This window comes from Ornithorhynchus anatinus, chromosome X5, assembly GCF_004115215.2.
Source record: "Ornithorhynchus anatinus isolate Pmale09 chromosome X5, mOrnAna1.pri.v4, whole genome shotgun sequence".
NCBI classification, from domain to species: Eukaryota; Metazoa; Chordata; class Mammalia; order Monotremata; family Ornithorhynchidae; genus Ornithorhynchus; species Ornithorhynchus anatinus.
Window position 1 is genome coordinate 22581419 of NC_041753.1, and position 19949 is coordinate 22601367.

The 19949-nt window shown below is 43.8% G+C and overlaps 1 protein-coding gene across 1 annotated transcript in view; it reads left to right on the top strand.

Moving 5' to 3' along the window:
• B4GALT1 (beta-1,4-galactosyltransferase 1) overlaps nucleotides 1-19949 on the top strand; it is a 70432-nt gene that overhangs the window by 24305 nt on the left and 26178 nt on the right. Inside the window, exon 2 of the mRNA XM_029055799.2 lies at nucleotides 16278-16513. Within this exon, the coding sequence (XP_028911632.1) occupies nucleotides 16278-16513 (236 nt within the window). The remainder of the gene's footprint in view (nucleotides 1-16277; nucleotides 16514-19949) is intronic.

Sequence of the window (19949 nt, forward strand, 5' to 3'; positions counted from 1 at the left end):
TCAAATACCTAGATAATCCAGGATTATCCCAACCTCTTATCAAAGCTGCCCTTTCTGATAGCAAACTTAAGGTGTTTGTGTTTCATTTATTTCTCCCATCCCCTCTCTGATGGAAGTGCTTATAAGCAGAAAAATGATGAAAAGGAGGTAATAGGAGAGAGAAGGTAGGGGACCCAGATAAGCTACATACTGCCTTTTACGGTGGACCCCAATTCCCCTGAGAGGCCGGGAACGTGTCGAACAGCTCTGTTGTAGTCTCCCAAGCACTTTGTACAGTATTCTGACCGTAAGCGCAAAAAATACCATTGAGTTCTTGTACCCTGAGTCAGCCCCATCCCCTTGGATGGGTGGGTGAGCCTGGAGGAGCGGGGAGGCAACATTCAACCAGGCCAATTCTGGAGTCTAATGAATTGTTTGGGAGCAGAGGTCTTAGTACAACATCTCTGATTTGACATTGTGTCAGAAGTTAAGGGTATTGTGGTAAAAATGAACCTTTTGCAGACACATTTAAGGCTTGGGAAATATAGCATCTTCTCTAGTGCAAACCAAAATAATAAAACCCAATTGAACTGGCAAATCGGCAACTTCAGCCCTACCTCCCTCTAGACTGTAAGCTCCTTGGGGGCAGGGAATATGCTAAATCTGATAGATCGCACCCTCCCAAGTCCTTAATGCAATGCTCTGGACACAGTAAGCGCTCAGTAAATCAGACCAAAATACCTCAGAGTCCCAAATAATTGGGTCAAATCTATTTTGGATAACTAAAATGGGGAGAATGCCTGGGTAATAATAATAATGGTATTTGTTAAGCGCTTACTATGTGCCAAGCACTGTGCTAAGCGCTAGGTATCACTGTATCAAGTGCTGGGGTAGATACAAGCTAATTAGGTTGGACACAGTCCATGTCTCACACAGGGCTCACAGTCTTAATCTCCACAGGCTCACTTTTCTCTCAATCCCCTGCAACACTGGATTCTTTTTTTAATGTATACCCGGACAATCAATCAGTGATATGTAGTGAGTGCCTGTTATGTTCAGAGCACTGTACTAAGAGCCTGAAAACCAGTAGCACCGCCTGAGAAAGAAGGCAGATGAGGAGGGCAAAAACCTTTCCTTTTCAGACATTTCCTAGTCTGCTTACTTTCAAATTCAAGTTGCCACAGAGTCTTTTGCGGCTAAAAGGGCAGGCAGTTGATTCATTATCACAATCGGTGGTTTGAGCAGCCAGACAGACGTTAAACAGCTGGACCATATTCTTTCCAGTTCAACTGCATGCTGGACAAAATTGGGATTTAGTGGTGGACTGAGTAAAAGAAGCTGAAGATTTGGAATCAAGCTTAGAAATTAAACGTTTGACAAATTCGGTGAACTATGGAATGAACGACGACACTATTAAGGACAACTGAAAAGAGAGAGTTGCCACTGTCAATCTATATTTTGTTCATTTTTGAAGTGAAAATAAAAATCCCTTATTGAAACTATGAAGGAGGCGATTTAAGTGATCGACATTGTCCTGCTTTCCGTATGCATTTTGTCATTGTGTTTTAATTTTACTTCTCTAATATCATAGGAAGGAAATCCATTCCCGATAAATTAAATGTGAAGAGGGAAGATCAGAGAACTTGTGAAATATCCAACCAGCTAATTTTCTTTTTTAAAGATAAAAGAATTTAATAAAGGGTACACAGATGAGCCCCCAAAAGGACGATGAGATCATGTGACAATCCAATTCGTGCGAGACTAAATTTCTCTAAAATGAGTATGAAAGTAGACTCTGTATATGGGAAATCCTCGACTTGGCGACAGTCCGAGCTGTGATGAACGGCACTTCGACGTCTCTGAATTTGCACCCCGTTTCAGGTTTCCGCCGTCGGATCCAACTTTACAGCGCCGGGCTTGTAAGGTAAGTATTTTGACACCCCGCCCCCCTCCCTCCTCACAACTTTCTAGCTCCAATCCTCTTCCCTATCTCCACTCCCTGATCATTGCTGCTCTCGCCGCTGGTCCCGGTCACTTCCAAGGCTAAAAGCCTGGAGTGGGGGGCCCGGCCCAGGCCCGAGGAGGTGCCTGGAGGGAGCCAGTGGCGACCATGATAAGGGCAGCAGCAACCTTGATTTGGGCTTCCCTAGTGGCTTTTAGCCCCCTTCTCGTCCTCCCCAAGGCTGAAGACCCAGTCTGGGCCTGCCTCTGGGTTGTCCCCCCACCCACCTGATCCCAATGTGGGTCTCTGATGGCAGCGGCTGAGGGGAGGCCCTGCTCAGTCGACCTCCCCCAAACATCCTGTCTTCCCTGTGGGAGTGCCATGCACCTACCCCCTCCCTTTCTGCAGCCTGTCCTCCCTGTGTCCAGCTGTTTGGTCACTGAGGGACCAGCTGCTGTGGGGGAGGGGCTAAAGGGGTGAAGTGGAGCCACCCTTTGCTCCACTGGGTCACTGCTTTGGGAGACTGGCTCCCAGCCAGGAAGGGTCCCCCTTGGGCCCAGGGGGAGGTGAGGGGGTGGGGGAGCTGGGGAAGGGCAAGCGATAGCTGCTGGAGCAACGTCAAGACCTCCGTCGCCTCCCAGATCTGCCTGGCCAGTGTCTCCCCTCAGCTTCTTCCCCCGGAGGACCCGACCCACACTAGAACTGCTTGTAGTGATGCCACAGCATCACCCCCAGCTCATATGAGCACCCCCTCACATCTAGCTCCTCACTGTTCTTCTAGGCTTTCCCCTGTTTTCTCCTTTCGCCTCTGTTGGCCTGGGCTGAGAGACCCCCTGCCACCCACCTCAACATTGCTTGACTGGTGTTTCATCCCTTTACCTGCCTGCTGGTCTGCTTGCCTGAAACCCTGGAAAGCTGGGTGACTTTCAGCAGCTACAGCAGAGGGATTCATCAATAAGTTTTTGCAGGTCACTTCTATATACTATAGGTCCTTTTTTTTTTTAATCTGTCTGTGCCTTTTGGATCATTTGTAGATAGAGTTGATGGACATCGTACAGTACTATGTTTAGCACGCTCTGTTTTGAAGTTTTTTGTGGCTTTTTTTTTGGGGGGGGGTGTTCAGTGTATTGGTATTATAAACAGAGATCATATTAATGTAGCTCCATTTCTCATCTGTAATGGTTGAGTACATAATCCTGAATCGTTTTAGTAAAATTGGGGGATCTGGCCATGGTTCAGAATCTGATCTTCATTTCTAACATTGTTCCTGTTGGAAAATTGATTTTGACTTAAGATGCAGTTTTCAGGAACCAGTTGTGTCTTAAAAAAAAAAAAAAACAAACCCAGGTATTCGTTAGTTGCTTACTGTGTGCCGGGCACTGTCCTGAACACTAGAGTGGATTCAAGCAAATTGGGTTGGATGCAGTCCTTGACCCGCATAGGGTTCACGGTCTTAACCCTAATGTTACAGATGAGGTAACTGAGGCACAGAGAAGTTAAGCGGCTTGCCCAAGGCCACACAGCAGACAAGTGGCAGAGCCGGAATTAGAACCCATGACCTTTTGACTCCCGGGCCCCTGCTCTGTCCACTAAGCCATGCCACAGTGGTACAGGTCTTGATGAAATTGTTATGCCTGATAGATACTGACAACCAAATTAGTCCCTTGGATGGTAGTGTGCTTATCAAAAGCTGTATTCAGCAGTTATTCAGGGAAGCAGCTTGCCTAGTGGGTAGAACATGGGCCTGGGAGTAAGAAAGACCTGGGTTTTAATCCAGGCTCTGCCCCTTGTTTGTTGGGTGACCTTAGGTAAGTCACTTCACTTCTCTGGGCCTCAGTTATGTCATCTGTAAAATGAAGGTTAAGACTTTGAGCCCCATATAGGACATGGACTGTGTCCAATCTGATTAACCTGTATCTACCCCAGCACTTAGTAGAGTGCCTGGCACATAATAAGTGCTTAACATATACCATGAAAAAATTTGCCTGGAGAGTCCCAATTTGGGGGAATTCTCCAGTACTGATAAATAGCTGCAAAAATCCTAGTAGGGAGCTAGTAGAGAAGCTGTAGGGACTAGTGGAAAGAGTACAGGCCTAGGAATCAGAGGATCTGGGTTTTAATCCTGGCTCCACCACTTTGCTGTGTGACCTTGGGCAAGTCACTCAACTTCTCTTTGCCTCAGTTCCCTCATCTGGAAAATGAAGATTCAATACCTGTTCTCCCTCCTACTTAGACTGTGAGCCCTATGTGGCACCTGATTATCTTGTATCTACCCCAGCACTTAGTACAGGGCTCTGCACATAGTAAGTGCTTAACAAATACTACAGTTACTATTAGGGACCTCAGAGATTCATTCAATCATATTCATTGAGTGCTTATTGTGTGTAGAGCACTGTAGTAAGCTCTTGGGAGAGTACACTATAACAGACACATTCCCTGCCCTCAACGAGCTGAGCTGATTATTGTTTTCTTGCTTTCTGTTCTAAATCCCAGGCTACTAGAGAGCAAGGGAGTCCTTGGGGCCCTTTTTGACCTAGAGGAACCCCAGAAAGGGGAACTTTGGAGGCCCCCTTTCTCTCAACAAGCAGCACAGACATTATAGCAGAGTGGATTAGAAACCACCACTTCCACTCCTCTGACCTGCCTCTGTATCCTGCGCTGCTGGTGCCATGATCCCATTTGGTAGCACCTAGGGTTTAAGAAAATTATATTATGCTCACTCTAGCAACATTTATAATAGAGTTCATATTCCATATCAAGGAAGGGTGAAGTGAAGAAAGAAGGGAAAAACTGGAGTAAGGAAGTAAATATTCCAAGAGGACACACAGACCCAGTTTTCCTATGATGTGAAGGTTGCGTTCTTGTGTTCTGTTGTAACTGAGTGTATATACATTGATGGTTGACTATGTACATAGTCATACTTCATTTATATGGATGTCTGTCTCCCCTTCTAGACTGTAAGCTTGTTGTGGGCAGGGAACTCATCTACCAACCCTGTTGTATTGTACGCACCCAAGCACTTAATACAGTTTCTGCAATCGGCAAGTTCCATAAATGCTCCATAAATACTGTTGATTGATTGAAATTAGATAATCTAAAAAGGGAATCCTTAAACTCCCAAAATCAAAAATCAACTGTTTCTTTTTTCTGAGAAGCTCTGAGGTTCTTCAAATTCTGTAGAGTGTTCTATGGAGCTTCACAACATTTAAAAAAAATGCATTGAACTCTTTTTAAGTAAAATGTAGAATTTCCTACAGATGAGGTAATAGGGTGCTGTGCATTTGATTGCTACATACAGTATAACAAGCATGATTTTCAAAAATCAGAAAAAAGTTGGGTTGGGAACAAAGCAAGAAAGAATGACCAAATACAAAAGAAACTCACTTTGGGAAATTGACCTATGACTGAATAAAGTTTATCTCCCTCAAGGATAGTTCATTCATTCAATAGTATTTATTGAGTGATTACTATGTGCAGAGCACTGTACTAAGCACTTGGAATGTACAAATCGGTAACAGATAGAGACAGTCCCTGCCCTTTGACAGGCTTACAGTCTAATCAGGGGAGACGGACAGACAAGAACAATAGCAATAAATAGAATCAAGGGGATGAACATCTCATTAAAACAATGGCAGATAAATAGAATCAAGGCGATGTACATCTCATTAACCAAATAAATAGGGTAATGAAAACATATACAGTTGAGCAGACGAGTACAGTGCTGAGGGGATGGGAAGGGAGAGGGGGAGGAGCAGAGGGAAATGGGAAAAGAGGGTTTAGCTGCAGAGAGGTGAAGGGGGAGGTAGAGGGAGCAGAGGGAAAAGAGCTCAGTCTGGGAAGGCCTCTTGGAGGAGGTGAGTGTTAAGTAGGGTTTTGAAGAGGGGAAGAGAATTAGTTTGGCAGAGGTGAGGAGGGAGGGCATTCCAGGACCGCGGGAGGACGTGGCCCAGGGGTCAACGGCGGGATAGGCGAGACCGGGGGATGGTGAGGAGGTGGGCGGCAGAGGAGCGGAGCGTATGGGATGGGCAGTGGAAAGAGATAAGGGAGGAGATGTAGGAGGGGGCAAGGTGATGGAGAGCCTTGAAGCCTAGAGTGAGAAGTTTTGTGTGGAGTATTGAAAGTGCTAGGATGAATGGAATTTCAAGGCATCCAAGTCTAAAGATAGAGGAGGCTTAAGCATAGCCTTAAGGTGAGAAGATTTTTCTCCTGCCAGTTATTTATTCGTTCATTCATATTTATTGAGCGCTTACTGTATGCAGAGCACTGTACTAAGCACTTGGGAAAGTACAGTGCAGCAATAAAGAGACGCAATCCCTGCCCACTACAAGGTCACAGTCTCACAATTAAAAAGTCCATCAATCCATCATATTTATCGAGCACTTACTGTGTGCAGAGCACTGTAATAAGCACTTGGGAGAGTACAATATGACAGAGAAATGTAAATTTCCAGACCATTAGCAGTAGCCAAACCGAGATCTTTAGGAAGGGTGAATGTGTAGCAAATGCCCATGTTTGATTGCTTTCACACAGGATGTCAATTTCAGATGATCGATTTTCGGGGGATTTTTTTCCTTTTGTTTCTTAGGTAAATGGAGGGGAAAGGGATATCTGGATCTTATTTCAGAATTCTGGATTCAGAGGTTTCTGGATCAGAACAGAACCCAAGTTTATCTTGGGAATCTGGGGTTTCAGGGCAGTGAAGGGGTCACTTATGTTCACAAGAAATTACTTCATAATTGAAACCATCTCAGATTTGAAAATTAAGACATTTTATTCAAGTGTGTGAAATTTTCTGAATAATCTTTTTGCAAGGGGAGTTCTTTGAGCTTACTTGGAAATGTAAACCTACAAATATCTTGTTCATCGTGCAGAAAAAGAAAAAAGTGGTCACAGTCTGTCAATGTTTGAGTTTTTGTGGAAATGTGAACTTTCAAAGATTGGTGGGAAGCAATGTTGAAATCTCTGTGTGTGTACATTGATTATATGAAGTCAGACACATTAGTGAATTATCACTAATATAACTCATTCTATTCTGATCAAGATTAGTGCCTTCTTATTACTCTCCTAAAAAAAATTCAATCATTGAGCTACAGGGGGAAGGGATGTGGTTGACTGTTGCCTTTTTTCAATTTCTGAAACTTCCTTTGAAAGGCACTTCCTGTTTTTAGAGAACAGAGGATGAGTTATCACTCATCCTTGATACAGTTTGAATATGTGAAAAGAGGAAAGTATAAAATTGGAATGCTCATAAGCTGGAAGTTCCCCTGTGAGGGTCTTTCTTTTGGTGTCCTTTAAGTTCATGTTTTTTCCTTTAAAAAAAAAATAGCATTTTAAAGATTCTTAAACTCTGACAAAGAGAAACTTTAGCAGGAAACTTTTACCTAAATGCTAATAGTTCCAAAGAAGCAAATGGCCTTCAAAGGGAAATTGAATGTTGAATTCAGTAGGATATGATTGTTTTTCTGGCCGGATTCTAGGCTGAAAAGTGTCACTTCCTGGGTGGGTGAATGTGTGACAGCAAAGGCTGGGGCATTGACCAGCAGTTCCTTCCTTCCGATTATGTAGGTGTGGGTTTTGGGGTTTTTTAATGACAGTTGTTAAGCCCTTACAACGTGTCAAGCGCTGTTCTTAAACTCAGGAGTAGATACAGGCTAATCATGTCGGACACACTCCCTGTCTCACATGGGGTTCACAGTCTAATAGGAAGTAGAACGGGTTTGAATTTCCCATTTGCAGTTGAGGAAACTGAGCCACAGAGAAGTGAAGTTACTTGTCCAAGATTACACAGCAGGCAGTGGCCAAACCAGGATTAGAACCCAGGTCCTCTGGCTCCCAGGCCCGTGCTTTACTCACTAGGCATACTGCTTGCCAAGTGACCAAAAATGTGTCATTTGGGGGTTTTTGTATAACATCAGTAGCTTCGAGTCCTATCATTGTTTTCTGCTTAACTTCACAGTTAGCTCAAGTGAAGAAAAACAATCAATAATGGGAAAAAAAATGAACATTAGACCTTAGAGCCAAAACCATAAGCCACCAACCAGGGCCTCTCAGAACTGTGCAGTGGTACTCCAGAAACCTCTAGGCCAATATTTATCCCCTCTTGTTCCAGGGCCCTAACACAGCTAATTTTATTTTTAGCCTCCAGCAATAGAAGTAAGAGGGGGTAATTCAGAGGCAGGAGGAGGGGTGAGTTCAGGGTACTGAGAAGGCCACCCTAGGAGCCTATTTTATGGGCAAATCCAAAAAACTGGATCACCATGCAAAAATCAGTTCATCAAAAAGTGAAAATTTTTTTTAATGTTACTTGTTAAACTTTTACTATGTGCCAGGCACTGTACTAAGTGCTGGGGTAGATTGATCAATCAGTCACTTTTGAGCACTTATTATGTGCAGAGCACTTCACTAAGCACTTGAAACAGTTGGTAGACACATTCCCTGCCCATAACTCACAGCCTGGAGGGGGAGAGATAGAAGCTAATCAGGTTGGACACAGTTCCTGTCCCACATAGGGCTCACAGTCTTAATCCCCACTTTACAGATGAGATAACTGAGGCCTTGCCCCAGGTCACACAGTAGTGGAGGTGTAATTAGAACCCAGGTCCTTCTGAGTCCCAGGCCTGGGCACTATCCCCTAGCCCATACTGCTTGGTGGAGGAGATAGATGACCCTAGGTGGACTGTAGGTCAGGCATGCCAATTTTTTTTGTTTTTCATGTGGAGATCGAACTTGGGGTGGAGGTTTGAGGGGATGTGGCTTCCTGAAGCAGAAACCAGGCCATTCAGAATTCTCTAGTTGGCTGCAGGGCTTAGTCAATCAATGGTATTTATTGAGCACTTATTGTGTGAAGAGCACTGTACTAAGTGCTTGGGAGAGCACAATACAACAGTGGGGGAGAGAAAAGCCTTTTTTCCTGGGCCTGGAGCCCCAAAACCTGAGGCTGAAAGGAGGGGAGCTTCAGCAGTAACAGCACCTTCTACATGCAGAGTACTGTGATAGGCCCTGGGGAACATACCAGCTCTCAAGGAGCTGACACAAAAGAGCTAAATATACAATAGATGAGAGCTAGATAGAAATGATAAAAAACAAAACTAGGTAAATAAATTAACACTTGAATGGGAAACAGGGGAAGAGAAGATGGGGGAGGGAGAGGAAGGAAAAAGGACAATTAGCACTAGAATCCAGGTCCTTCTCGCTCCCAGGCCTGGGCTCTATCCACTAGGCCACGATGCTTCTTCTGGTGGGCCAGGACAGGCCAGTTGAGTCCGGAGCCCCGCTGTTTCACCAGTGGCAGAAGAGAAAGCATCAAGGCAGCTGGGTCAACTGATCCCATGGGATTGACACTGCTGCCTCAGCTGCTGTGAACCCTCCAAGTCCCCCTAGGGCCCAGGATGTGAGGCTCGCTCCCACTAGGGTCCAGAGGTGGAAGGAACTCCAAATCTAGCCCCTGTCTGTCTCCAAAGGGCAGGAGAGGGCAGATTGATGACGCTGGCCAGCCTGTCCTGCCCAAAAAGCATTACACGATTAGACTGTAAGCCCGTCAATGGGCAGGGATTGTCTCTATCTGTTGTCGAATTGTACATTCCAAGCGCTTAGTACAGTGCTCTGCACATAGTAAGCACTCAATAAATACTATTGAATGAATTACACACACACCCCAATCCTCTGGCGTGCCTTTGCATCAGATCAATCAGAGAAGCAGCATGGCCTAGTGGATAGAGCATGGGTCTGGGAGTCAGAGGGACCTGGGTTCTAATTCCAGGTCTGCCACCTGTCTGCTGTGTGACTTTGGGCCAAGTCATTTAACTTCTCTGTGCCTTATTCATTCATTCAATATCTCATCTGTAAAATGGGGGTGAAGACTCTGAGCCCCATGTGGGATAGGGACTGTGTACAACCTGATTAGCTTGTATCTACCCCAGCTCTTAGTACAGTGCTTGACACATAGTAAGTGTTAACAAGTACCATCATTATTATCTTTACTATTAATTAATGGTATTTATTGAGCACTTACTTTGTGCAGAGCATGGTATTAAGCACTTGAGTACACTACAACAGTCAATTTTATTTATTGAGCACTTGCTGTGTGCAGAGCACTGTACTATAAATGCTTGGGAACAGACACATTTCCCTGCCCACAACGAGCTTACAGTCTAGAGGGGGAGAGTTGGTAGGTACATTCCCTGCCCACAAGAAGCTGACAGATCCTTCAGAATGAGACAATCAAAAGAATAAAGGTTGCTTAGAGAATTGTGAGTGGATCGTAAGTCAGTGTTCCATTTAGTAACAGGTACTGTGATACCCGAGGGAGTTCATACAGCATGGCGTAGTGGATAGAGCACCGGCCTGGGAGTCAGAAGATAATGGGTTCTAATACGGGCTCTGCCCTTATCTGTTGTGTGGCTTTGGGCAGGACATATAACTTCCTTGTGCTTCAGTTATCTCATCTGTAAAATGGGGATTAAGACTGTGAGCCCCATGTGGGACCTGGAATGCATCCAACCTGATTTGCTTGTATCCACTCCAGTACTTGCCTGGCACGTAGTAAGTGCTTAATACATACCACAATTATTATTATTATATCACTTCACCTCCTGAACAATTTCCCACCGACTTGCTTAGGAGCAAGCCTCCTTTTATAACCATTTCAAGATCCCATTTCCTATTTAGTTGCCTGTTGTCGTGACAAGGTGCTAGGCCTTATGCGCTCATTTATATTTAAAAAGTTGGTTTCCACAACAGGTTTTATGGTGTTGAGAATAAAACTTTTAATTAAAAGTTAAGCATTTCCAGAAAGATTTTGGAAAAACAGACTTGCATTCACAAATGAACAACGTGTCAGTAAAACATTGCTTCCAAAGAAGCAGTTCCACTTAATGGATTCCTCTTTTTCTATAATCCTTTTGCAGTTTATACCATAATCTGCCGTGGTTTTGGAGGTTGCTTTGGTTTCTTTGCTTTTTGCTTTCTGGTTAGCTTTGGTTCACAACTTTCCTTTTTTTTGGCTGCTAAATTCTTGTGTGCTCAACTTTGCAGAGACCCATATTTAGCTCACTGATTCAGGGTTCAGACTGGGCAGTTCATATCGAATTATTTACATAAAAATATTAGTGTGGATCCAGACCCATCTCTCCCCTAGATCTGACACTGATATGGTTTGAAATTTTTATAGGTGTCATGTCGAGTTAAGTTCCTTCTTCCTGGAAGGGCTCTCCAAAAGTTGATCTTGTGATTTTTTTTTTTTCAAGCCATAATAAATACATCCTCGAGGTCAGGAGATATTTCTGACTAAAATTGTGAAAAAACCTATAGAATGTAAAAGAGCCTGGGGCATCCTGTGAATACATAGTAAATGGTAGTGATGATACCCTCAGCCATGGTAAGGATCGGGAGCTGCGTCAATCAGTCAGTGGCATTTATTGAGCAACTGACTATAGCAGAGCACTCTACTTAGCACTTGGAAGTGTGCAGTAGAGTTGATAGGCATGATTCCTGATCCCTGTCCTTAAGGAGCGTACAGTCTAGTGGGATCAATCGATGGTATTTATTGAGCGCTTACTGTGTGCAGAGCACTGTGTTAAGCACTTGGGAGAGTACACTAGAACAGAGTTGGTAGACACGTTCCCTTCCCACAGCGAGCTTAGAGGATGCATAGCATATCATGGCTAGAACTTAATCCAAAAGTACTTGAGTTCCCGTTGTGTCCAAGGCACTGCACTAGGTACATTAGGATGGGTATAATAAAAGTAAGACAGGGCCCCTACCCTCTAGGAGCTTACCATCTAATTAGGGTGAGGGGAGAGACACAAGTTGCATTAATGGAGTGAGAGCAAGATGAAAAATATCAATATAACTGGTAATAGCACTAAGTATGGAGAAATGAACAGACCCATGAAATGTTAAATGTGTAAGTGCTAAGGGAGATTTTTGGTTAACATGGCCAGGACAGTGGAAATTAGGGAATGCTTCCTGGAGGAGGTGGATTTTCAGGATGGCTTTGGAGATGGGAAATGATGTAGTCAGGGGGAGGAGATTAAGAGAGGGGGCAAGTTGACTGAGTACTTTAAAGCCAATGATAAAGGAGTTTCTGTTTGACACTGAGGTGGATGGCTGACCATTTTGAGGAGTTGGGGGACATAGACTGAAAGGTGTTTGTTTTTTTTTTTAAGAAGAGCGATCCAGGCATCAGACTGAAGTATGGACTGGAGTGAGGAGGCTTATGCAGTAGGCAAGGTGGGATAGCGTAAGTGCTCGGATTAATGTGGTAGCAGTTTGGATGGAGAGGAAAATGTGGTGGTTTCTGTTCTGGACATGAGAATGCAGTTAGATGTGGCTCAGTCAGTTGGACGTATATGCATACGGCTGAGATATGGTCATATGGTGTTGCCGGTAGCAAAATCTACCCACAGAATAACAACAACTGGTATTTAAGTGTTTACTGTGTGTTTAGGAGTGTACTAAGATCTGGGGTAGATACAATATCATCAGATCAGGCAGTTCCTGTCCCGCATGGGACTAACAATCTTAGTAGATGGAAAAGAAAGTATCGAATCCCTATTCAAAACAGAGAGGTTAAGTGACTTGGCCACGGTCACAGCAGGCAAGTGGTGAAACCGGGATTAGAACCCAGGTGCTCTGACTCCCAGACCCAAACTCTTTCCACTAGGCCGTGATGTTCCTTAATCCCTCCATGGTGATGATGATAGTGGTATTTGTTAAGCGCTTACAATGCGCCATGCACTGTACCAAGCAAATTGGGTTGGACACAGTCCCTGCCCCACATGGGGCTCACAGTCTCAATCCCCACTGAGGGATTGTGAGGCACAGAGAATTGAAGTGACTTGCACAAGGTCACACAGCAGACATTATTGGCCAAAAAAACACTTAAACATTTCTACACCATTTAAGTGACTTATAAATGGAAAAGAAAGTGTTTTAAGTGTGAAATGTTGCAGTTTTCATTTGGTGATGCTTTACTAAGCAAGTCCAGACTATTTCCCCGCTACTTTGCAAAAACTGGGCCAAGCCCGAATCCAGTAGTCAGACTTGTGAGGCTAGGTCAAGCCAGTCCTTCCTGTTGCCTGTATTTTAAAGCAAAGGAGAGGGCTAGTCAAGATACATAATGCGCATTTAAGTTCCTTTCTTTGTTTTGGTTTTGTCTACAAGAAAAAAAAAATTGAAATCCATACTTGACCCATACTTTGAGTGCTTGCTTTGCTATTGAAGGCAGGAGGTGGCTGGGATCCCTTTAGCATATTGACCCTCCATAGAGTCAATGCTTCAAAACGACAAAGGGGAGGGGGCTCAGACCAGGGAAGATTTATGATAGGTTGCCCCTGCCCCCAAATCCATCTGGTACATTCTTCTAACTTTTCTCCCACCACCCCTGAAAACTGGGTTTTGTTCTAACAGACCCCAAGGTTGTGGGTCTCGAGCAGAATTAGGAGGTTGTCCCAACCCCAGTCAGATTCTGCTTCTCAGAGCCTGGGCCAGAGTTATAGTTCGCAGGGAGTTGGGGGAAGGAAGATGTAAAACTCAGTTTTCCAAGATATCCCCTCCCTGGCCTTCCACAGATTGTCAGCAGGAAATAGCAGTTCAACATCTAGTAAATGTGTGGCACATTCACGGGGCTCCAGGTGGCTTGCAGCTGCCTTGGCCCGCGGAAGATACAAGATGTGAGTCAATCCTGAGTGCCTGGTTTGGGTTGAGTGGTTTAGGCAGTTTCAAAGTCTTTCAGCTTGCAAACAGGTATTTACATTTTTATCCCAGCTGCCTACTTAGTTTTAGAAAATGGATTGTGTGGAGCTACATTTTTAGAATCAAATCTTTAAAAAGAATAGGTAGTTTCAGGTGTTGCCAAATACTTGTAAAGATGCCCCCAGAAAAGATTTCTCTTCCCGTTTTTCATTCGATTAGTATAGTTTTTATATAGCGCACAAGCAAGCCGTTACAGAAAAGGACAGTCTTATAAAGAACTGAAGGTGTGAACCATGCTTGTTTTTTAAAAGAGAGAACAAATCACTGTTAGCATCTAACAGTCATTAAATCCCGATTGGGTGTTGGGTTGTATTCTGAACAGATTTTTTTATGGTATTCCTTAAGCCCATATGTGTCGAGCACTGCTTTAAACACTGGGGTAGCTAAAAGGTAATCAGGTTAGACACCGTCCCTGTCCCTGATGGGGCTCAGTCTTAATTCCCATTTTACCGAGAAGGAAACTGAGGCACGGAGGAATTAAGTTACTTGCTGAAGGTCACACAGCAGAAAAGTGGCAGAGCTGGAATCAGAACTCAGGCTCCTCTGACTCCCAGGCCTGTGGTCTTTGCACTAGGCCATACCTCTTCACAGGAGGATACAGACTGATAGAGATCCCAACCCTGACCTTGCCCTGAACTCTCTCTAACCAGGACCAGCTTCAGATACTTCATCACCTTGAGGCAGCAAAATTCACCACTTCTGCCTCCCTTTGCATATGTTGCAGGATAGGGTGATGACTTACATGCAGAAGTCCTTTTGAAGCCCAGAACCTAGAGCCACCAACCAGTCAATGGTGTTTGCTTACTTTGTGCACAGCACTGTACTAACCACTGGGAATGTGCAATGTAACAGAGTTGGTTAGACACGTTCCCTGCCCATAAGGACCTTATAATCTAGAGGGGAAGACAGAAATTAATATAAATTTACAGATAAATTTCAGGACAGCTGAAGGTGGCCCTGCCCTACTCCGTCTTTCTCTCCATTCCAACCAAGCTTGCCTCCTAGGCCCTCCCTCCCTCTCCCTCTGTTCCTTTGCCATAGAGAAGCAGCATGGCCTAGCGGAGAGAGCACAGGCCTGGAAGTCAGGAGGATCTGGGTTCTAATTCTGGCTCTGCCCATTGCTTGCTGTGTTACCTTGGGCAAGTCGTTTCACTTCTCTGGGCCTCAGTTTCCTCAACTGTAAAATGGGTATACCTGTTCTTCTCCCACCTACTGTGACCTCCAGGCCTGTGCTCTGTCACCTCTATTGTAAAATGGGGATGAAATCCTACTCCCTCCTAGACTGTGAGCCCCATGCGGGACAGGGACTTGTACCTACCCTAGCGCTTAGAATAGTGTTTGACCCATAGTAAACGCTTAACAAATACCATTAAAAAAAGACTGAATGAAATTAAATACCCAACCCCATATAGCCTTTTCTTCAGGTTGCTGTCCCTGATCAATAACACCCTAATCCTTTCCTTAGACCTGCCCTTCATTGGATTGTCATGAGGAATGTATTCTAATCTGTGTGTTTGCTAGCCTGCTTGGTATCTCTGTTGGTTTGATGGCTTTCTAAAGGCAAGGGCTCCCTATAAGATCTTAGTACCAGCCTATGTTGTTATCATTATTAATAATGATAATGGTATTTGTCAAGCACTTGCATGCCAGGCACTGTTCTAAACACTGAGGAAGATATAAGACTATCAGGTTAGACACAGTCCCTGTCCCACATAGGGCACACAATCTAGGAGGGAGTATGACTTAATCCCCATTTTACAGATGAGGAAATGGAGGGCCAGAGAAGTTAAGTGACTTGCCCAAGGTCACACAGTAGACAAGTGGCAGAGCTGGGATTAGAACCCAGGTCCTCTGACTTCCAGGCCTGTGCTCTTTCCACTAGGCCATGCTACTTCAATTCTATCTCCATTGTCTATCAACTCTATTGTACCTTTCCAAGCGCTTAGTACAGTGCTCTGCACACAACAGGTACTCAGTAAATGTCATTGTTTGACTGATGTCCCCTGTGGGCACTCAGTAAATTCTTATCAGTCAAATTGACTACCCAATAGGCATACTTGTCCCCTTAAACTAAAGCAAAGAGTGAGGTAAACTCTTCTCCCAAAGAGTACAGGATATAGTCAGTCTTGCTAACTCTAGAGGGTGCGTTGTCCATTAAACTAGCCGGCCCCCTTGAGATCTTCCAGTTCACCACACATACCCTATCAATGGAATTGATTGAGCGCTTACTGTGTGCAAAGCACTGTCCCAAGAACTTGGGAGAGTATAATATAAGAGTTGGTAGGCACGTTCCCGGCCCACAAGGACCTTACGCCATATAGCACATTCATTTTAAATTCAGTTGTCCTTTTTGTCTCCCCTCATAGATGGTGAGCTCCTTCAGTCTTCCTAATGGGCAGGGTGATATGAAAAGTAAGAGGACTAGGGCAGTGCCTTTTAGGGGCAATTACATGGTACATGCAGTGGGTGGGGGGGGGGGTAGAGCGGAGGGGCAGGAAAGGAGTGAGGAAAGGAAGCAGAACACAAAATATTTTGTTGCGGTCCTATGCATTAATTGCTCTTCAATATGAATATGCTAATCTTCACCATCCTATTTTTTCAGTTGGTGCATTGCGAGTAGAATTTTCCCAGCCAGTGAATCTGGAATCTGTGAAGGAATCCAATCCGGAAGTGAGAAATGGAGGCCGATTTACCCCAAAGAACTGTAAAGCCCTTCAGAAAGTGGCGATCATTATCCCGTTCAGAAACCGAGAGGAGCACCTCAAGTACTGGCTGTACTATCTCCACCCGATCCTTCAGCGACAACAGCTAGACTATGGCGTTTATGTTATCAATCAGGTATGATATAACAGATTGAGTGTTAATTTCTGTTGGCTACAGTTTTTAGGAAACAAAAGGGTTTACTGGGATTCTAAATCTTAACGTTCCCCAAAAAAACTGGATGCATACTGGATGCATTGTAGCTATAGATTGACAGCATTCTGAGCATTTACATTATGAGTGACTTGTCAAGCAACCTGTGTAGGAATCAAGATTAATACAACAGCAAAATAATGAGTGAAATGGAGAGAATTAGGAACTTTGACTTGCCAAAAACTCATTTTTAACTTTGCTCTTCTGGGATTGTGAGCTTTGTATTTTTATTTTTTGTAAACTGTAGTGAAACATGTGGTAAAAATGTAATGAAAGCTAGAATCTTCCATTAGTGAAAGGTGTCAAAATGAATTCACAAATCAGCCAAGTTATGGTTAAGACAGTGCTCTTTTATCTAATTAACATGAGGGCACACTGTTACTTTTACGGGCTTTCAAAGACTTTTGATATGAGTGTTTCCAATTTAACGCTCGCAGCACATTTAAGTGTCTCTATGAGTAGAGTTCATAGATGGGAAAATAATTCAAGATTTACTGCCTCTAAATTGAATTGAGGGGAAAAGTTTAATGTTGCATGTGATGTTCACTCAGTTTTGCCAGAACACGAATTTCACTATACAGTTTGGCTAAAACATAGTGGCAGAGTTAGGGAATGTTCTTCCCACAATATGAGTCTGCCTGGATACAGTGGGACTTGGTGTTGGAAGAAATGACCGTGCATGTATGTGTGAATTTGGACAAGGGGTGCATCCTGAACGTGAGTTTTCTTTAATGTGGGGTTTTTCAAGAATGCAAGCCCTACGCTTTAAAACTGAGTGTATTTGGTTTGCATCAAATTTTATCATTGCGTATAAGGTTTATACTTAGAACGAGAACCAACCTGTGCCTTCATGAGTGATCGCTTGGGAAATGTGTGGGCACGGAAGTTAGCTTTATTCAAAAACAACCGTCAGTTTCCCATCCCAACAATTTGACTTTCTTTCAAGATATCAGAATGGCTGGATTTCAATTGTGATAGTAGATTTTTCAGACCTGGAATTGGCCAGTGTAAATACAATAGGTATAGGGCCAACAAACCAATCTAATGATGTAAATTGTTAGGGAAAGATAAATGCCGAAAACATCATGCATGCTTGATCTTTTTTAATGTGTGGTGGAACGAAGCACGGTGATTTGTCTCTGTGCAAGACTTTTTAATCTCTGAAGACAAAGGTAAAGGCAAAAGATCGATCTTTTTAAATAACATCAGAGCTTTATAGGAGCATCTTATAATATTTTAAATCAGAAGACAAGAAACAATCTAATTGATCAGTATTGAGTGGACTATTGCAGTACAAATGATTATGTTCTGAGGTGAAACAAGCTGGGCGCGTAGAGGAGCTAGCTACACATAGTCTAGTTGTATTAATACTTGGAAACTTGCAAATAGCAGTCTCAGTTGTGACGTGTAACTTTCTAATAAGTGAACAAATACACCTATCTTGGTATATTTATACTGCATTGGTGTGTCATCTTGGAAGTCTTCTAGTTTTGGGTTCCAGCCTTCTCCTGTCTCCCACCCTCACCTGCCCCATTTTTTTCCCCATAGTAATTAAGATGGTTTTTTTTCCTCCCAAAAACTAGGCTCAGGCTTTGTCAGGTGGGCCGATAAGATATTATCCTTACCCCTGCTTAACCTAACACCAGGTATGAGGGACAGTGATATGAGTTGTTAATACAGACAGTTCCTAATGGAAAGGTCTCTCTACCGCACCAGTTAGCCTCACCGTTACTAGCAAAATCTAAAAGACACAGAGAATTAATCTGTGAATATCAAAGGCAAACATACTTTTAATTCTGTACTTGTTTCCCTTGGGCCGGGTCAAAGTGTAGATTGGCGGAACCCTGGAAGGAAGCCTGCATTGATAGCCCAGAGCTTTGTCAGTGCCTGCCTGTTTTTCTTTGGATGAACATAGTTCTAGCTTTGCCGAGCCTTCCCTTCTAAATTCAGCCCTGCCCCAGCTGCCCGCAGCATGGCATAGTGGATAGATCTTGGGGTTGGGAGTCAGAAGTCATGGGTTCTAATTCCGGCTCTGCCACATGTCTGTTGTGTGACCTTGGGCAAGTCACTTCACTTCTCTGGGCCTCAGTTACCTCATCTATAAAATGGGGATTGAGACTGTGAGCCCCCATTGGAATTGAGACTGAGGGCCCCACATGGGACAGGGATTGTGTCCAACTGGATTGGTTTGTACTAAGCCCCAGCACTTAGTACAGTACTTGGCACATAGTAAGTGCTTAACAAATCCCATCATTATTATTATTATCAAGAAAGACCCTCCCCTTCTCCCTCTCCCTTCCAACCCGATTCCAATCCAGCTCTAGAACCGAGCCAAACATCTAAACGGACTTGAAATCATTCTACTCTTTTCCAGGTCCATTTTGACTGGGCAGGTGCTATATTCTCTTCAGTGTTAGGCTTTGGCAAGGGAAGGGAGCCTGTTTGGATGAGTATCAAATGAATGAATGTCGTATAAGTATATCCAAGTTTCTACAAAGTTTAAAGGCACTGACCTATCTGGATCTGTTTACTTGGATTACTCTTCATTGAAGGGTGGATTTACTCCTAGGTCTGGTGAAAAGCCAAGAGGAAATGTATGTGCAGCTGGGAAAAACTAGGTGATTATTTTACCAGGCTGCTCTGTCATTAAGCTGGCAGGAAAGAGCTTTTTTCTCTCCCCACCCCACCCCCCACCCCACCAAGTAAAAGTATGTGGGAGGCTAGCTGAAAATGTCGTCTTTAACAGCGATACCTAGGAAAGCATTCTTATTTCTTTGCTGTCTTGACAATTGCTTTTCTTTTTCTTGTCTGTCCTTCCCATGCAATCCATCCTTCCTTTTTGTTTTTCCTTCTAGTGGGGCAATTTTACCTTAACTTGTTAATCCTGTCTGTAGCAAAGCAAACCCGAAGCAGAGTTACTGTGTGGTCTGACTCTTACTCTCCGCCTCCGTTCTCTTCTGTACTCTCCATCTCGTAGAAAGAAAAAGAAGTGTGCTGACCCTTGCTGCTGCTACGCTGCTGCTGCTTCTGCACTGGTAATGTCTGGGAAAATCCAATCGAAACAAACACAAAAAGAAAACCACTCATATTGTGCAATGCAATTTTGATGATTTCATTGCATCTCCATCATTGGGTTCTTGGATTTAAGAAGCACTCTAGATTACATGTGTTGAAGTAGTTTAAAAATATATATTTGTGAAGTTGCCCTGGAATAACAAAGATGAATGAAAAATAGTGAGCACCCTAAGAATCAGATGCTTGTCTTCATTCTGGTTATTTTGCCGGATCTAAAACTTAACTTGAGGTATTTTGTGTGTGTGTGTGTGTGTGTGCGCGCGCGCGTGCGCATTTTGCTCTTGAG